Source organism: Fundulus heteroclitus, chromosome 1 (assembly GCF_011125445.2).
Source record: "Fundulus heteroclitus isolate FHET01 chromosome 1, MU-UCD_Fhet_4.1, whole genome shotgun sequence".
NCBI classification, from domain to species: Eukaryota; Metazoa; Chordata; class Actinopteri; order Cyprinodontiformes; family Fundulidae; genus Fundulus; species Fundulus heteroclitus.
In genome coordinates this window covers 14603550-14623886 of record NC_046361.1, presented here as the reverse complement: position 1 = coordinate 14623886, position 20337 = coordinate 14603550, and the positions used below count along the sequence as shown (strand labels likewise).

At 40.5% G+C, this 20337-nt stretch overlaps 2 protein-coding genes across 7 annotated transcripts in view; both read left to right on the top strand.

The window, feature by feature from the left end:
* The window catches only part of espn (espin), a 64542-nt gene extending 59190 nt beyond the window's left edge, over window positions 1-5352 (top strand). For 2 of the 5 annotated variants that reach the window (XM_036136022.1, XM_012877266.3), the window contains exons 14-15: window positions 698-709; window positions 2576-5352. In XM_036136022.1, the coding sequence (XP_035991915.1) occupies window positions 698-709; window positions 2576-2723 (160 nt within the window). In that variant the 3' untranslated portion in view covers window positions 2724-5352. Of the gene's footprint in view, window positions 1-680; window positions 710-2573 lie in introns of all 5 variants that reach the window. The other 3 variants (XM_036135999.1, XM_036136010.1, XM_012877262.3) reach the window with 2 other exon arrangements.
* Window positions 5353-6145: 793 nt separating this feature from the next.
* Window positions 6146-20318, top strand: arhgef16 (Rho guanine nucleotide exchange factor (GEF) 16). Of its 2 annotated transcripts, none has more exons than XM_012877229.3 (15): window positions 6146-6277; window positions 6813-7473; window positions 8139-8184; window positions 8898-9061; window positions 9305-9361; window positions 10732-10892; window positions 14049-14201; window positions 14295-14424; window positions 15674-15748; window positions 15847-15939; window positions 16055-16206; window positions 17414-17599; window positions 17892-17962; window positions 19657-19758; window positions 19880-20318. In XM_012877229.3, the coding sequence occupies exons 2-15, from the start codon at window positions 6856-6858 to the stop codon at window positions 20017-20019; spliced, it is 2148 nt and encodes a 715-aa protein (XP_012732683.2). In that variant the 5' UTR covers window positions 6146-6277; window positions 6813-6855; the 3' UTR covers window positions 20020-20318. The 2 variants fall into 2 exon arrangements, with proteins under 2 accessions (XP_012732683.2, XP_012732682.2); XM_012877228.3 differs by having other exon boundaries at window positions 6148-6370.
* The last annotated feature ends 19 nt before the right edge of the window (window positions 20319-20337 follow it).

The window sequence follows — 20337 nt, the reverse complement described above, 5'->3', positions numbered from 1 at the left end:
ATTAAAAATTTTTTTTACTTGACCAGTTATTCTGTTCAAGTAAAACAACAAAAATGACAATCCTAGAATTTATAAATTGATTTAAAAATTATTAATTTATAAATTATAAAATGTCTCTTAAATGCTAACGGCCACAAAACACACACACACACACAGATAGATAGATAGATAGATAGATAGATAGATAGATAGATAGATAGATAGATAGATAGATAGATAGATAGATAGATAGATAGATAGATAGATAGATAGATAGATAGATAGATAGATAGATAGATAGATAGATAGATAGATAGATAGATAGATAGATAGATAGATAGATAGTGAGTCCGTTGTTAGAGTCAACTTACTTCTCTTTGCTTTGTTAAATTTCAGTCAAATTTCTTGCATTCATGTGTGACTTACAGCGCCCCCATATGGAGGCATGAGGTAGTGGCAGTGGAAAGTGGGAACTATGTTTAGAGCACCTTTTTTAATTTACTAACGCCAGGATTTTGAATAATTATCTGAAATGAAAAAAATATATACAGTTGGTGTTTCTGGTCAAATAAAATCCTAGTATTAGTATTTCTTCATCTTTTCGGACATGGTGTCGTTTAACTATCTGTGCATAACATTATTACTATAACTTGTCCAATACCTTTTTCCAGATATTTACGCCTTTTTTTCTTGTCTTTCTGACCTCCTGATGTGACAGGGAACAAAAAAGGTAAGATGTTTTGTGTGCTCCACACACCAATGATTTCAATATTGAAAATAAATGCTTTAATTGAATTTAAATATAAAACAAATTAGATCCTTTTTATTTTTTTCTTGTTGCAAATTGAGGAAGAGGCAATGAATGTGGAACCAGTCAACCTACCAAATATAATGTGTGTTAGATAGTTAGAAGAATACAACTGTGTCTCCAGAGTATAATTCACAACACAAAAACAAATAATTCAGCCAGTGTGTTTGTTAACACAGCTGGCACAGTACAGTTGAATTTAACAAACGCAGATTAAACTATGCAATTAATCCAGCATTATGTTGGGATACCATAGATAAGATTGCTGTGTTTTTATGGTCCACCATCAGCTGAATATTGTGAAAGCTAAAGCAAAAACTCTACCACAGAGCTACACACTCTCCTCGCTGTGTGATATTTGTAACATTGCTGTAAAGCACGATACAGGGTTGTGGACTTCAGATGTTTTATTATTTGCACACTCAGCATGGGTTTTAAGTAGCCTTGTAGAAGGAACTGAACATGAATAAGTAATTTAGTGTTTTTTTTCTCTGTTATTGACATCGGATGATCAACATTTACTTAAGCACTCATTCTGACTAATTTGGTGCCTCTAGAAGTTTGTTTTTTAAGGCTGTGTATTACAGTCGACAATGTCTGCCATTAAAAAAGGTCCACAAGGAGGAAATGTGACCTACTGCTTTGCAAAAGTCCTGAGTCATCCCTAATTTCTTTGTCATTTGCATCCAAGGAGCCAGACTTTTGCTAATCTGAAGGTTTACATTGGCTGGATTCTGACTCATTTTCACCCCAATGCCTTTTTAAATTAGGCAACTCATCCACTCAGCATCAGCTTAATCACCAAGTTGCTTCATACAAGGATTCTAAATTTTGAACTGAAGGTAACAGTCTAAACAGTTATACAGTTATAATTACAGTATTATACCAGTGTTGTGTCTACACAACAGAAATGCTGTTTTAAACTGGAATTTATGCACTTCTTTGCTACTCACCCATCACAAATACATTAACCATTTATTGAATTACATGTACTAATAACTCCAAATTATACAGTTTGACAGATATAAAACCATGCTTTTGCAAAAGCATTGCACCTTGTGGCGCTATTTTCAGCTTATAGCCAAAGTGCTACAAGCTGAAAAAAAGAATACAGTAAAGATGATTCAACTCTCCGGTCCTGAGGGAGGTATTTGATAGTTATTCTCGTGATTCTTGAAGACGTGACTGTTCATCTGTGGCACGTTGTTTTGTTTTTTTCTTTCTGCTCAGAACAACTTAAGTTTCCCTCAACCAGCCCCCTGTCATTATTTATGCAAGCACATACTGCACATTATTGTCACATTATGTTGCTGTGATGGATCAAAACTCAGACAGAATCCTACTCACATACAATTTGATTACAGAGTGAATCATGTCCCACGGTTCCATAAATGGCACATACAAGAACTTAACTTAAAAATAGCCAAAAGTCCAAGTAAAAACTCTTTGATAACTGGCAATGCATATTTTACATCAGAATTAAGCAATATTTAGAGGTTTACAAGCATGCATAGTCTATTCTAGGTCATACCACAGCATCTCAATCAGGTTTAAGTCTGGACTTTGACTAAGCTTCTCCAAAACTTATAAGGGGGCAGATGCTTTTTCTTTACCAGGACTTTACTTTTCATGAATTGAGTATAACACAGGAAACTCACGCTAAAACACTTATTTGAGTATGTTCTAGGAATAGGATAAAATACTGTACTTTCTTGTATGATACTGTATCAGGTAAACCTAAAGTACAACACTAATGTGTGTGAACCTTTCTCCCTTGGGTCGGTGCAGAAAAGCAGAGCAGCAGGCCAAACAGGCTAAGGAGACGGAGGAGAAGCAGGAGCTGGAGCGACTACGGACCCTCGGCTACGACGAGACCAAGCTGGCCCCCTGGCAGCGGCAGATCATTCTGAAGAAAGGGGACATAGCCAAAAAGTGAACTGGATCGTTTTCCTTGCAGCGTTCTGCGCCCTCATACACATAGTCCAAAGCGTCTCCCTCCTCCGTCCTTTAACCCGCACTGAACAGCCGGAGGAGAGGAGAGCTCGTCTCCCCCCTGACCTCTGTTGTGTCGCTCTTCGGGACCCCGGTAACTCAGACCCGCTGCTGCAGCCGCTGCTGCTGCTGCTGCTGCTGCTGCTGCTGCTGCCCACACAAGCTCTGAGACTTGGCTCGGGTGAAACACAGCAGAGTGATCCTAAACCTCTCACTAAACGTCTCATGGACACACATGGTTGTTCTTTTAGCACAGCATTTCTGACAAGCACTGACCCTTTGTTTCTCTCTCTCTCTCTCTCTCTCTTCGCTCAGACACTTGCTAAAAAGCACTAAATTAAAATCACATCTAGTCTCTATTTACATTTCTGCAAAACTGCAAATCGCCGGAGGGTGTTTAGTTTAGGAGATTTGCGGTTTTTGATAGATTTTTTAAAAAAAAGTGACGTGTGAGACTGTGGTTGCTATGAAATTGTCTTTTTCAGTCATAGTAATCAAAGGAAGGTAGCTTTGTCAGTTCAAAACATCGTTGTTACATCATTAAGCATTCGGAGTATAAGTTGTATCCCATCAATATTGAATCTTAGTCATGAAATCAAGCTCACAGCTGCACTGCCTGTGCTATGAAAGTATAGCGCAACTGTTTTAAACCGAGGTTATCTTAAAAGACTTTAAGCGGTTAATATCTTTCCTCCAGTAGTGACTCATCTTGGTGTTTTTTTTTTAGTATAAATCATGTTTAGTTGGTCTAGTAGGCTGACACTGACTGCAAGTTATTTATGTAACGTATATTAGGGTCCTTTAAGCTATCCTTATATTTGCATCAGGAGATTATTTACCCAGGAAGCAGAGGTGGGAGGCATCGTGCCACCAGTGATCTATTTGTGTGAAACACAACGGAAAATGTAAAGCAGCTGTGGTGACGCAAAAGTAATTAGTTAGTCTGGCCGGAAATGTTTTCCATGTTCCATCCTCAGTTCGTGTCAGAAAAATCCTTGGTGGCTGACCTCCTCAGACCTCCGCTTCCCACGTAAATAATCATCAGCTTCTGCTTAAATACGAACTCAATGCAAAGCATAGCGGTTTAAAGGTTAAAAAAAAGCGTTGCCATAAACCACTGTGACTCCTGCAGGCAGGATTTTAACTTCTTATTGCATTTTAATAGAACCTCAGTTAAACCTGAACTACCCCTTAAATGCGCTGCCAGTAGATTGGCAGACATTACTGCAAGTTGTTGCGATTACATGCCCTCTCTAAGCTAACACTTAATTTTTTTTGGAGAATTTGGAATAATGCTCAGTAGTGTAATTGTAACTTAACTGATAGTAGGTGTATTAGAAAAATAAAGCTAAATTCAAACTTATGACTATTACTATTTTTAATGTGATCAAAACGTTAAGCTTGATTGTTTGATCATGATTGTGAATTTGCCACATCATGAGAATCAATCAAAGCTTTAAGCATCGCAGAGACCACTCTGTCTTTCAGGGGCGGGGCGCGCTGGTAACAAACTGCGCTGCTAACTAGGTGAGTTACCTGCTTTAGTTTGTCCAAATGTAATACTAACCTGTCTGTGGTCGAGCTTCTACGCATGTTAAAGACGAACAAGACTTCTTCAAAGTACTGTATGATTGACTTTTAGAGCGCTTCTGCTTGACAGTCCAGTCTGAAAACTGTTTCACCGCCTCTACCTTTTCCAGGTTTCTAAATATTCGTACAATTCGCAAAACATTAGAGCCGCGTTTATCTGCTTAGAGCAGTGGTTCCCAAGGTCTGGGTCAGGATCCCACTCTGGGTCTTGAAGGACCGAGTGTTTGGGCTTTACATTATCTAAAGAACTTTCAATGAAACTTTAAACTAAATATTAGATTTTTTTTTTTTTTTACCTTAAAAGCTATAATAAAAAATAAGATAAAATCTGTAGTCATAGATGGATTAAAATAGTAGGCCTATAATAGTTGTTGAGGCTGTCTTGTCGCTATACTCGTTATTTGGGTCATTAGTTGTAATTGTGCGTATCGAACAGCAACAGGCAAAACTGTGGGTCAGAACCGGAAAAGTTTGGGAGCCACTGATTTAAAAGGTCATTAGAAAAATGTGTATTTGGCGATAGATTTATGAATGATACAAATGCACACATCAGTGCATTGCCGTTTAATAAAGTCGTCCTCTCTCTGTAATACCAGATTATTACAAATACGCCCTTTAATTCGTCTACCTAGGATGCCCTCTTTTTTTCTACAAAGAAAAGCTCTCAAGCATACCATTGTGTCTGGTCGGGTTTGGTTGATCATTTGGAAATATTCTGACTCACTTCTTATCAGATGCCATATGATATTAAAATGAAAAGAAATGTAAATGTCATTGCCATTTAATTTTCTATACATATATAAATATATAAACTCTGTATATAGTGACCCTCAGATTTTTTTTTTGTCGTTTCATTATTTCCATATTTCATTATATTACATGTCTCAGCCTCGCTCGGATGTAGTATGTTGGCTTGTTCTCTTGTCATAATAACGTCACACTGTTAACAATGAGCAGAATAAACCCCAGATCATTTAAAAGTGTTTGCTGTGTGTTTCCATTCTTGTATTCCGCTTTATGTTGAAACGTTTTTAAAATCGATTGTGTAAATAGATTAGATTTGTTGTATTTGTTGTTCTTAAAAACAATTTTGAATGAAAGCACAAGATTTTGTTTATCTTTTTAGGATGAGAAAGTAATGCATAGTTTTAACTAACACAGCAGGAGGCACGTGGATTTTCATTTTCCTGAATGTAGCCCCTCCAAAATGAAGAAATGGTATGAGGGAATTAGAAAATGTACAACATATTCACTGACAGAGCAATCTTGCGTGAGGCTAAAGAAAACATCAGACAATTAAACACAAAGAAAGAATAAAACAAATGACGCGTTTGTATGCAAAAAGTGGATGTGTTTATCAGGATGAACGTTGCTTTGAGATTCTGCAGCGATGGAATAAAATCTTAGGGGGGATTTTATGAATAGGGTGTAGTTCATACCATTGAACACCAGGGTGCGACAAAGAGCCAGTTTTTTAATAATCAGGTGAGAGCTCGAGCAGTAGAAAATGAATAAAATATTATATAGGCGGAGTTTGAGTAACCAAACTATTAAAATGTTTGTAAATTTTAGTCAAAATTTTAATTGCTTCTATAAGAAATTAGTTGCAACTCCTCGAGTTGATGAGGGCTCGTCACACTTCTAGGTGAATCTCCATGTCAGTAAGGGGTCGCAGTTCCTTCCTGCGCGAGGCCTTGTTTTTAACCGAAGCGTCGCTCAGCGGTGACTGGTTGGCGCTCACCTGTAGTGACGTCAGCAGAAGACGGCGGAGGATTGACGGAGCAGCGCGGCGGAGGAATACAGCCAGCCGCATTTCTGCTCCGTCGGACCGCATCTCCGCCCCGGCAGCGCCGCTCCAGAACCCGGCCCACCGAATCACAGCTGCGGCTGGAGGCGCACCTCTCTCAGGTAAAGACGCTCCGTCAACCGCAGGAACGCGAAGGCGGACATTTTTCCTCCCGCAAAACTAATCCGTCTGCCTGGCGACGTTGAATCTTTAAGGTACGTAACAGAGAGGAGTCTCGCACGAAGCTGTTAGTTTATTTACTAAAAGAGTTGGTGCAGCGTGAACTCTGCGCTCAGACCAGACGCTTGTGCACAAGTCAGTTTAAAGGCTGTCACAACATGTCTGTTTAATTGATTTATGAATCAGCTCCTGGTTGAGCAGGTTAGGAACATTTATCAGGACGAACGTATGTTTGATTCCTTGTAGTGATGTCTGTGTTTTTTTTCATATGTGAGTGGGAGTGAGCCATGAGTCATGGGTCAAGTCCCTTCATATGACTTTGGAACTTCTTTCCGCTGAAAACTTCAGATACAGAAAATATGTCAGAATGTCCCCGAGGACTTTAAGGACTTTAAGTTGAGGATTATTAATACTTCCGTTTGTCCAAACCTCCTGCGGCAATCCGCGGTCTAATTTGTTTTGCTTTCCTTCTCTCAGTTTCCTCCAATGCTGTAGGTGCTGAAGACCTCAGGAGGACACCATGTCCCACAGCGAGCCAGATAGCGGCACGGACAATAAGTCCCCTCAAATGGAGACCCTCTTTTCTACAGTACTTCATATATACGAGCCAGGAGATGAAGGCTACCAACAGAAAAGCCCCCCCGCACAGCAGGAAACAGCCACCCCGCAGGGAGATGAAGTGGACAGGGTGGTGGTGCCAGAGCAGGTGATCCGGAGCACAGAGACTCCTGTAGCAAAGACGCCCGAGAGCCAAAAGGTGGTTCTGAGCACCGAGAGCCCTGCAGCAAAGAGGCTCGGCATCAACCAGCTGATTCCTAAGAGCTTAGCAGTGGCCAGCAGGCCCAAGAACCGCCACCACACCACTGTGGTGACCTTCCCAGTAGGACTGGAGAACACCAGCAGCGACAGCCGCAGCCGTCACTCGGCCCAGGGGCCGGACGTTTCCTGGGACGATTATGACAGCGACGGAGACGGTTTAGCCTTCCGGAGGAACCGCAGGAACAAGTCATACCGGGCCGCCGTGACCAGCCTGGACATTGAGGCCATGACAGCCGGGACGGCGAGTGCGACCACTCTGAAACGCGTTGATGAAACCAGAGAAAGCAGTCCTGGTCCTGCTTCAGGTCACAGACGAAAGGTACAGACACTATCCAAAGAGTTGGTGGGCTAAAGGGAAGCTCCTCTTCTTCTACCGTTAACTTCTAGTATAAACAAATATTCTATCTATTAGTTTAGTTTTACATCAACAAATGGGAATCCTGGGCACCGATCTTCCAGCAGTCTTGTTGTTACATGCAAAGAGAAACTGTGAAATTTGAGGTCACTAGCTTTGATTTTTGTCCTTTCATTGTATTTTAGCCTGATTCAGCTGCCAGAGAGGCTTTAGCCAATAGTGGTTGTGACGATATTTCATTTTTGCCTGCTCAATGAAACAGTGGTCTGGTATCTGAGTAGTTTCCAGATCTGGACCAGTATGGCAAAAATACTTTTCAGTCTCACACATTGTCTAAAAATCTATTTCCTTCATCCATCCATCCATTCATCCATCCTTCGACCCATGTTTTTACAGGTTATAGAAATACCAACCACAGAAGAAATATTTGCTATGAATTCCTGGTGAACTTTTTGCATTTTAAAAGATTTGAGTCCGTAAAGTATGGTCATTTTACGTAAAAAAAACAACAGCTGTGGAAACCCTTCTGATGATCAACGTGACCAATATTCCTTCCCGTCTTCCAGATCTGTGACTAAACCGCACAATTCATGACTGAAATAAAGCCTGTGCTTCTGTGTCCTCTCTAGCGTACGCTGGGCAGAAAGAGGAACCAGCGTGGATCATTCAAAGATGGTATGTTCATCCATGTGTCACTTCGTCTGCCTTGCTAAACTGGGTCACCGCACTACAAATAGATTGGGAAATAACTGACATTTGCCCCTTTTTTTGGAAACATTATCGCTCATTGGAGACTTCCTTTACTCGAAAACGGTTCATGGTAATCTGAATTTGATGCGTGGGTTGAGTGGTCCCCAAGTCACATCTTTGGAAAGGTCTCAGAGCAGCACTAGAGGACAAAAATGGAAAACAGTCCCGATAAATGTGCTCACCAGGACAAACTATGGAGTCCTGAGGGGCTGACGCTGTAGATTCTCACCTCTTTACTGTCTTTTATCGTTTTTACATGTCTATTTGAGGTGTATATATATATATTTATATATATATATATATATATATATATATATATATATATAGTTTGCTGCTCTAAGCTGACCTAGGCAGCTCTTTAATGAGGCTCAGGCCTTTTAAACTGTTATTTTTATATCTATAACTGTACATTGGACAAGTAGAAAAATTACATTGTGTATAAATTTCAAGTAAGGTCAGTTCCTACAGAATCACCAGAACTATCATAATGACAAATTTGAAACTGGATGTCCACCATACATGCCTCCGTGAATGTGATTCCTATCATAATAAACCCGCGGCTCTATTTTGAAGTCCTTTACCGGGAGCCTTTTCTTGAGAATTCATGGTTGCTCGCCAACATCCGTTTCGCTCCGCAGCGACGCCGCGCCTGTACCAGGAGATCCGAGAGCGCGGCCTGCACTCCACCAACCAGGACGAGATGCTCGAGGACTTCGTGGTGGTGGAGCCTCCCGCGCAGGACCAGGGCATTGTGATGAAAAGCTACAAACAAGCTCACCTCACCTGGAGCCAGTTACCTCAGGTGAAATGCAGATTTGACAAGCAAATCAGGCCAAGACCGAGAACTCTGATAAGGGCTCGCATAAATAATACATTGCTATAATAATCTATTTATTTATATTTTGCAGAAATTTAATATTAGGGGTTTCTGATGTTAGACTAATAAAACAACATATTTTTACTAATATTAGATGCACTTTTATTTTAAATATCTAGACAAAATGGCTGGAGATTTACTTCTGGTTTCTGTTTTTGTCCTGCAAAGGTGAAGGAGTCTGGTATTCTGTCAACAATCACGCCTCAGGAGAGAAAGAGACAAGAGGTAGGTGCATATATGGGCATTTTCATGCCTAAAACGTCCTGGGTGCGCATTGGATACATTTCTGCTTTCCATATCGTCTTTTGCACAAGAGAAGGTGCTAACAGGAACTGTTTAGGGGACATTTCATAGATTTCTCTGAAACTGTTACTTTTAAAGTTTTGTGCATCTAAAATTGAAAAACATTAGTAAAATTAATATCCACATTATCATAATTTGTATTGTACCTTAGCTTAGGTCAGCTTGGGCCGGTTGGCAGCATTAAAATATACAATTTTATAAAAAAAACCTGCTGTTTTACAAAAATACAAAAACAAATCCTGTGTTTTATTATAGTTTGAAGACCTTTTAATATTTTTTGCTGAAGTTATCACACTATGCCTGTACCTGAACTCCAGCATTACTGTAAGCTCAGTGGTGATGCTGGGCTTTTGGTTAGATTAATATTTAAACTGGCTAACATAAAATCGAGATTAATCCAGCCATAAAACCCCACAGAGGAAAACGATTAGTCGTTTTCTTTTTAAATGCACAGATCTGTCAAACTGTACTCGCATGAAACCATTTGCCTTTCAAGATACAATGGTGATGGCAGTGAAATTCAAACTGGTTCTCATGGTACCCCAGGAGTGCAAAGAAGCAGAAGCGTGAACAGAAAAGTCGGTAAAAAACAAACAACCCCCCGCAAAACGACATTCCTCAGTAAAGTAAAAACTGAAACTGTTGGTGTAATGTAACACGGCGTGTGGGCGGATTTGTCTTTGTAATGTGTACTCCGAGGCCGTCCAAGATGTCAATACCAAGGTCCACATTGTGTGCTGTTGCTGAATAACGCCACACCCTGTCTGTATAATGGTGCTTTTACAGCCTTCTGAACAGGTGATCGGTTTTCTGTTTGCCGCCTTCTGTCGTCTCCTGGGCCTCTTGGTTTTCTGCTGAAGAAATATGCTCAAAAATTGGGCCAAGTGCAAAGTGGCTCTAACTTCCTGAAGTTTCGTAGCGTTCTGCTGAGCTTTGAGGCTCAATTGAGACCGAATATGAACATGTTTGCGTTTGGTGCCCTTTGGTCCTCTCGGAGCCACCTCACCTTTAGAAACAGAAATGTTGACCAGGGTGTGTTATGGTTATGACCGCGTGATTCCTCTCACGACGGACGGCCCTGCAGCTGTCTTCACAGCCAAGCTCAGTTTTGGTCATGACCTAAAACATCCAAATGTGGAAAACGATGTCGACTTCTCATTGGCTGCTCAATCAGGGAGATGGAAAACAAGAAAAATATTGTTTTTAAAGTTGAAATCAAAGATTTAATTCAACATATTTTGGGTTTAACAGCACTGACTGGTGTGTGTGTGTATGTGTGGTTTGCTTTACAGGCCATTTTTGAAATTATCACCTCCGAGCACTCGTACCTGCACAGCCTTGGCATCCTGGTACGTCACTTCAAGAACAACGCAGAGCTGAAGAACACAATGACGACCACTGAGCACCACCACCTCTTCTCCAACATATCTGTCATCCACACGGTTAGCCAACGGTTGGTACAGCAAATCCATCCATGTCAAATCTAGCTTGTGGGGCCGTTGCATTTTGTATAATATTGTTCTTGGTTGGTTGTTAACAAAACAAAACAAACATTCATAATGATTATGTGGAGATAATGCAGATGCAGAATATGAGTAGGAATGAAAGGATTTGCCCTTTTACAGATTTCATGTTTGGTTTTTTTTACTACTTTTGTTTACTTACGATACTCAGGTTTTAAAATCACACTAAGAAAAACCCAGTAAATCCAAAATAATAAAAAATGTTTTAAGTCGTTTAGAGAAAATTGCTATGCCAAGTAACCGGGCCCAATGTGAAAAAAGTATTCATTTGAGCTATAACTGTTAGAGAGTCTTTTACTTTTTTTGTGGAGAAACTTTGCCTCTCTATCTCTGCTCTGCAGAATTACTGTATTCAGCCACATTGGAGTGCATTTGAGCTCCGGTGGCTGGTTTAAAGGAATCCTGCCGCGGTATTCGTGCGTTCACAAACACAGAAGAATCTTGTCCCGAGCCCATCTGAACTGATTAAGTCCGACCCTAAAACGGTTTGGGCCAATCACATTGCAGTATAATGGTTTAAGTTGGGACATACCAGCTGTGACGAAAGCAGGCGGTGCCGAGCCCACAGCCGAACCAAATTAAAAATGGCAGCTCAGGAGGATGCATGCGTATCTGCTACTATCACATCTGCTTTTTTAGGAATCCACAATTTCATCTTTAAAAGATTAACTGTAAGAAGTGCCTTGACCGGCGTAATCTTGTGGCTTCTCATGGCTCCTGCCGCTTACGTTTTCATTTAATGCTGTGATTGGCTAAAACCAAACTTTGGTAGGCGGGCGCTAGGTGTCGCTTCACCCAATCAGCTTGGAGAGTTCTGCTGAGTGTTCTGCTCCTTTCCCCGAACGGATTTGACGGGAGCATTCCCAGATTGATAATGTGCAGAACGTAGAGTGCTACACATTATCAATCTGGCTGGCCAGGTTAGATTTAAAGTAATACCAAGGCATCTCATTGACGTTTTAATACCAGACTTTTACTAGCTCAGTCCAAAAACTTAATTTGTTTCTGAACCATTCCAAAGTGGAGATGCTGGTATACTTTGGATGATTGTTGTGCAGCGTAACCCAAGAGTACTTGACCTTGAATTCATGAACTGATGGCGGGACATTACGCTTAAGGAGTTTCTCACCACATTATTTTATTTATTAATTTTTTATTGACCTCTTGGTTCAGCCATTACTGCACTCTTGGAGTAAATTTCAAAGGCCGGCCACTCCGGGGGAGGTTTGCCTCTGTGTGTATGACAGGGTTAGCATGGTTTGTATACACACACACAGGGGATTCTTTAGAAATTATAACCCTTTCAGATTTTTCTCATCTGTTCTTGAGGTAATTTCTTTATATCTGGCCTTGACGTGTTACCTTTCTAAGACCTTTTTAATAATTTCTTGATTCTACAGCAATCAGGTCTGAGTGTGGCTTGTGATTCGGAGCCAAACAGTGTAGTTAACTACAGTTAATTTATGATTTAACGAGGAGTTATGTTATTACATAGGACCTGGTTGGTTTGGATAGCTCTCATCTCTTTGACAACGACCTTTTGTTTTCACTAATCTGATTGACTGAAACAGTTAAATGTGGCAACAAGGGAAACAACTAAGACATCTATAGGAGGCAAATACCTCTTTGCTCCAGGATATTTGAGAATACGTTGAAATAAAAGTTGGTTTTAGGGATTTTAACGATTTCATCGGATAGTGACAAACACAGGACTAGATCTAGTGCCTAGTACAGTATTTACTGAGGTTTATGTTCCCTGCTGAGAATATTGTTCCCAAGTGAAAAAGACAGTTGAATTGAGGTTTCAGGCAAAGTATTTGCCCTTAGCATGTCTTTAGATATCCTGTAGGCCCCATCAACGTGTTAAAACATGCTGGCCAAACTGGTTCTGCCACTCTGAGTGGTATTCCTGGGATTTGAAATGATAATGTTTTTGAAGGCTTGCGTTGTTTGTTAGTTTCTACTTCAATTTGAATGGAAGTAGAAAACATTACAGTGAATAAAAGGAGAGAGGCCCTTTCTTTTGTTTGAGCTTCAAAGAGTAAAGTGAACCCAAAGGACAGAATACATTGGAAACCTTTTAATGGGATAAAGAGGAGAAACTTATAGTTTCTGTATGGGAAACTGTCAGGTAGCTGGGTCCATGGGTGGGGCTGATTTTTTTCTTCTTCTCTGTACCGTTTTACACGTTTTTGTTTAAAAGGTCAAGACCAAGAATCGTTTCTTTTCTTGGAAAGCCTTTTGCTGATTTTTAGCAGAATTGGATTATGGGAATCTTTTTGTCTGTATTCATGTAGCCCAACAGATTTGGGGACAAATGTAATCCTAGCCTCAGTAAGAATATTGTAAATATATTGCAATAAGTCTCTAGTTGCTCTTTGTCCCTACCAATGTATGTAATATTTACCATTTGAATTTATAAATACCTTGAACTTTTTGTTTTTTACATTTTAGGGTACTACAATCACAAACATCAGTGTATTTTATCTGTCATTTATGTGATTCCCAAAGAAAAAGTAGTGCATAATTGTGCAGAGGCACAGTTCGATAAACAATTTTCATATTTTCAAAACAAAAGTCTGAAAAGTGTGGCGTTCCTATGTGTTCAGCCTCCCTGAATCAGTTTGTAGAACCATCTTCTTCTATTATTAAACCTCCCCGTTATTCGGCCTAAGCTTTATTCTTTGCACAACTAGAGAATGAAATTTGTCCCATTTTTCTTTGCAAAATAGCTCTGGGTCAGTTGGATTGAATGGAAAACATTTATGAACAACGGTTCAACGCTTCCCTCTGATTCTTACATGGATTCAGGTCATAACTTTGGCATGACATTAATGGATATCTTGCTTCTTCTCTGATTAAGGCCTTACCTGTCATATTCTCCCAAACTGACTTTAAAGGCTTTGTAGACTCAACACACAAACAGTAAGTTTCCTATTGACTCACTCAGACCCTGTAATCTAGATCTAGAAGTGACCAGACTGTTTGGATAAACCTGCAGTGTCTTCTGCTCTGGTGATCTGTCTGTTGGTGAAGAAAAACTTCATTATACCTCAATAGTAACCCGCCACTCTCACCATTTCCAGTTTTTTTAAGGACCTCGAAAATCGTCACAACGATCAGCTGCTGATCAGGGACATCAGCGACATTGTCCAGAACCACGCCGCGCACCACTTCGAACCATACATCGTCTACTGCTCCAATGAGACCTTCCAGCAGAGGACGCTGCAGAAGCTGCTGTGGGTGGTAAAACGACCTACAAAAAGAGATTATACAGCTTCACGGGAAGATGAGCTGAACTGTTTTTTTTTTCTTCTTCTTCTGTGGCCCAGGAATGATAACTCTGCGTTCAAAGAGACCTTGAAAAACATCGAGACAAGTGGTGAATGTGGAGGCCTGCCCATGCTCTCGTTCCTCATCCTGCCCATGCAACGTGTGACCAGACTACCACTCCTGCTTGACGTCAGTTTAGTCTTTACTATCTTCCTATGAAAGCTCCAAAAGTGGACGGTGCTCCTTCTGCCCCATTATTAGTAGATCAAAACACAAAAAAATGAGAAAAATGTATGTAATTTGGAAGGTAAACTATTTATAAACACCATAAACTGGCATGGTTCTATAAAGTGACGGTCAACATATCCATTAAACACGTGTGGACTGTGAGGATTTAAGCACACTTGGTAATAATATATTTCTGTTGTATGCATGACAAATGCTTCAAGTGGCTGACATGGCTATGGGCCACTTTTCTCATTAATTCACTAAATTGTTAATTGAATACATAGGGCTGGATAGCACTGGGTGGCATTTTTCTCTTTAAAAACAACAAAATCATGATTTGAAAACAGCTTTTTTTGCATTTACGTGGGGAATCTTTGGCCAAGTTCACACTGCAGGGAAATGTGACCCAAATGCACCTTTTTCAGGGCAGTGTGAACGGCCCAATTCCGATCATTTCACCCCCAAAAAAATCCGATATCCACTTCCATATGTGGTACTAATTCAGATAATTATCAGATATTTTTCAAAGCATCTGCAGTGTGAACGGTCGTGTTGCATTTCATCCATAGTTTAAGTCACTGTCCTGGCTCTCACTAGCAGTTAGTGCTCCATGAAAGACCGTTGTTAAGTAATTTCCCTCTGGGATTATTAAAGTATGTCTGATTCTGATAATAGCCGTGCCGCGTTCTTCTTGCTATTATGTGGTGTTAATCTAATCTTCCTAATAATAACAAGGAGCGACGACTGCTGGTATCCACGTTTGTTTGGTGTGTTTTTTTTATATTTTTTAATAAAGCTTTATTGGACACTTCTAGAAACAATTACATCCATCATTACTTCTGTATACAGCGCGCTGCAGTGTGACGTCTCCTTCTGTTATCTGCACAAGCGGCTGGCTTTGCGGTCTTGAACCATTCAGAGAGCAGCATGACGGCTGCCGCACTTAATGGTTTAAAAGGCCACCGCAAAAAAATCTGATTCTGAACTGAGCATCAAGATCTGCAGTGTGAGCGTAGCCTTTGTCAGATTTAAACATGGTTGTTTTGAAACATCTAAAAAAAAAAAAAAAAAGTTGTAGTGCTGTTTACAGTAATCCAAATTTTGGGATAAGATATCAAAATTTCCGCTCGCCAATGTAACAAATATCATTATTTGAATTTGGAGCTATTAATATTCATTTTCTTCTATTTGTGTTTTTGTTTATTCTCAGACAATCTGTCAGAAAACCCAGGCACAGACCGCGGAGTACTTCGCTGCTGTTTGGGCGCTGAAAGCTATGAGCAAGGTTTGCACGCTGCAGATCACTTGGATTGATCCTAGGAAGCATGACAGGTTCATGGTTTTGATGGGATTGTTTTTTTGCTACAACTATCATGTGAACAGTTGGTCACTGAATGCAACGATGGAGCAAGGCGGATGGAAAGGACCGAGCAGATGTACACCATCCAAAAGCAGATGGATTTTGGAAAAATAAAGGTATGAGGTTACATTGTTTGATTAGCCTGGTAGTCATAATCTCTTAAATCCCTCCATAGATCATTCATAGAAAAAAAAAGTCTCAGTCGTGTCTCCTGTCATCTTCTCCTCACAGCCATTTCCTCTGGTGTCGGCATCCCGATGGCTGAAGAAGCGTGGTGAGCTGGCCGTCTCCAGCGAAGAGCTGAGCATATGGAAGGCGTTCACCACCAGGAGCTACTACCTGTTTCTCTTCAATGACGTGCTGATCGTCACCAAAAAGAAGTCGTGAGTGGCATCCTTTAAAAAGCTTCTTCAAACCAACACTTCTCAATATACATTTCAAAACTCTTAAAATGTTGATGTATTTCATCAATACTAATATCATAAAATATACTGCTAGTCTTGATTTATGAGCATTAGTTGTGCACTGACACACACTATCTATCTATATATATATATATATATATATATATATATATATATATATATATATATATATATATATATATATAATAGCAAAATATATATATAATAGCAAAATTCCTTAAGTGGAAGCTGTTAACCGCTTCAACAAGAAAGTAGAGCTTCAGCATTGACTATCACTCTTATATTTCAAGTACAGCACAAACAAAGGCCAAATTTCTACTAAAATCCTAGATCTATTTTCTCTGAATTTAATACAGCAACAAAAATTAGCAGTTGGTGTGAGATGGAATTAAAGGGATTAGTTGTGATATGGTCTAATTTTAAATATGTTAATGCCGTGCGATTTATTTTATTTTTTTAAAGTGTACAGCACACTTTTTGTGTTTGTATGTAATATGTAAAAAAATAAATAAATCAAAAACAATCTTTTTTATTTTTCTTCCATGTCATAATTTAGCATAACCATGTTGGTCTATGACATACAATTGTAAAAAATACATCAAAATACATGAAAGTTCAAGTTTGTAACGAAATAAAATGTGAAAAAGTTTAAGGTCAAAAAATACTTGTCAGGTACAGTATGTGTGCCACATATTTTGTATTTATGAAAAATACACAATTATGGGAGGCTTTTTTCAGAAACCGATTGTTGTGTAGCGCGATCAGGCCGACTTAAGGTTGCATATTACGAATAAAGTTGTTCTATTGCATCCTGGCCCCTGTGGCTGCTGACCAGATCCAGCTGTTCCCTGGGAACATAAGGAAAGAGGAAAGGGGACAGGGAAAGGAGTGTGTGCATACTTCAGATTCTTCCTTCTTGCATTCAGCTTGTCAGCTCGACTGACTTCAGCTCTGTTTTGAATTAGGGAGAGAGCAAACAATGTGATCTCAGAGGAAGGAATTGCCTACAACGCTGCTATGATAATGCTGTTATAAAGTCAGCACCGCGACCCCGTGTTCAGGAGGAAACATGTACTAGTCGAGGTTTTCTGCAGGGCCAACAAAGTGTGGCTCATAAACGCCATCTGAAATCTCATCAGCTAACCATCTTGTTTTGCACATCCAGGGAGGAGAGCTTCGTCGTGTTGGACTACGCCACTCTGGATAAGGTAGAGGTCGAGTTTGGGAAAGACGCAGAGGGACAGACGTCTTCGCCCAGCAAAAACAACTCCAGCTACCTTTCCTTCAAACTGCGGATGACCAAGAACAGTGAGGGCAAATTAGAGCAGATCTCCCTGGTGGCCGACTCCAGGTACTGCAGCCCTCATCAAGCCCTGGAATCAATTATATGGTGGAGGGCATCCACCATCTTTTTATATAAAATGATTATTGACAGATGTAGTGTGGATCTCTGAAATAATAATAATAATACCAGCTGAGTAATTCTTCACCTTTGTTCACTTGTATGTCTTAGAAACGGCATGTGTTGTCTTTGGCTCCCTCTGTTGACAAAACTCGGGTTGCAGTTCAAGATGTTCTAACATCTGTGGCCCTTTTTACAAGAAACAGACCTGATTGTTATTCCTGCGCTCTCTTTTGCCAAGGGTGGACCGGGCACGATGGGTAATCGCTCTTAAAGAGCAAAAGCAGGACAAGGTCGTCACTTGCACAGACGGTAAGACCCGTTTTGATTACAGCGAGGGTAATTTTTAATACGGAAAACAGGCTGCCCAAGGAATGCATGTAAGGCTTGAGCAGCAGATGACTAGTCTGTAGTGTCGTTTGCACATCTTAAGCTCCTTAAATCCTAAACAGATGGGTAGTACACGTTGCTTCATGAAAAGAAGTTGCATTCATCGTAAAATGATTTCCACTACTCCCAAGCTCGGCAGTACTGTCCCTACCAGCATGAGTTTGAAGTAGCTGTGCCAGATCCCTTCTTTAAAATAGCAAATGAGCGATTATGGTAACTTTTTATTTAAAATGTACTTGCTTTAACTTGATGCTTGTGTCATTCTGATGACACGTTACGTGTAAAACATATTTCATCTGTGAAAAATCCTCATTTACTATCGTATAAGGTCAAAATGGTGGAAGAACAAAAATATAGTCCTTAGTGCAGAAATGTTTGGCTATGGCCTAAACAATAGTGGTGCAGACGGTTTCCGTGACAGCAGTCCAGCAGAAACTGAAAACAAGACAAGTCATCCATGATGTTCACAAAATGCCATATGCAAATACATTAATGGAAAGTTGAGTGAAAGGAAAAACTAATGTTCAACTAGAAGGGGATTGAGAACCAAAGCTCATCGAAAAGTTTGGGGAAATTCACGAGTCCCAAACGGCGGCTGGAGTCGTTGCTGTCATCTTGACGACACACATACCCAGGAAGCAGGTCACAAACGCCCCATTCTTGAGCCAGCGCTGGTCTGGTCCTCTTAAAGAATTTCTGGAATTCCTAGAAAGCTCCACTCAGCGACGACGTGGGGGTGGCCGTGTCAACTGCAGCTTCAGTAATTCCCTCTGGGATTATTAAAGTACATCTGATTCTGATGTTATTGGCCCAAACCCAGAGGAGCCGTCTATCAGGACTACCTTCCCTCCGCTGACGAGCTTTAGAGAGACGCTGGTGTTATTCTCCTGCAGGACTTGGCACCTTATTGAAGAGCCCTGATAGAACACTGATAGACTTTTCTCTATTCAAAATCTCCTGGTATGGAATTTTAAAATGTTCTGAAAAACTTAAAAGGTTTTCATCATAATCCTGTAAACCAGGGGTGTCAAACTCATTTCTATATTGGGCCACTATGGCATCATAAAGGCCGGTTGCACGTGTATTAGATGATACTTTTGATTTCATAATTTAATTTCAGTTCACATACAAATAAACAACAATAACAGCACCCTTAGGTCCATCTTATCTGCAAAAAAAAGTTGACATTGGGGCGAGTTCATCATTCTTCGTTTCTTGGAATTTAATGTTGTGGGAAAACTGACATCTAGTGGCAGGACACTGTCACTACACAGTAAAAAAACAAAAAAAAACAATTTGCTACAGGAGGCTGTTTTAGCCACTATATACACTTTAAAAGGATGCATGCCTCTACTTTATGACATGATGTGCCTTTTTGGCTCTTGAAGGCCAGATAAATTGCTGTGACGGGCCAGATTAAGCCCGTAGGCCTCGAGTTGAAGCCTATCATTTGTTTAAAAAAAAAAAAAATGCAAGTTTCACCTTTTTAATACAAATTACTGAAATAAATGAATGGTTCAGGATGCACCAGATAAATTGATAACACCATTTTACCATCCATCCTTGTAAGCTGTCAATGCTGGTAGACGTTTCAGTTAAACGGGAATGTGTTTCAGGGTTGCCGCAGTATGAAGTCACCAAAACGTACATGCCAAAGGAGCCGGATGAACTGGGCCTGCGTCAGGCCGAGCTCGTCATTGTTCTCCAAAAGGAAGAAGGTGAGGCCTCGCCGCGCTCCCCTCAGCACGTCAGTCGCATAAGTTGGACTCAGTCTGGCCATTGTCTTCTGCGATAATTACCGATAATTGGAAATTGATAGAAACGTTCTGCCCTGCCTAGAATGGTGCTACGGCGAGAGAATGCGGGACGGCGAGAGCGGCTGGTTTCCTGCCAGCTGCGCCACGGAGATCACCAACCCCACCGCCGTGGAGGACAACGTGCAACGGATGAAGCGTCTGCGCAAAGAGACCAACGTCTGAGCGGAAGCTGCACCGCTGAGGAGGAGTTAAACTGAGCCCTGGAAGTCCATTACGGCAGACTGAAATTCTTTACCGCACATGGCATAATGTGCAAAAGGCGTCCTCGGGCAACATGGGGGAGGGTTGCTGCATATTCCTGTCTTCATATGGTGCCAAATATGTTATGGTTTTAGTAGAATTGAGTCAAGAGGAGGAGCCCCGGTCGGTTTAGTCACTCACATGTCAACATCCACTATGATGTAGAAACCCGACAATTGTCCATAGCCTGTATACTTGAGAAGAATAAAGACTCAAAAACACTTTTTCCTGGTTTCTGAT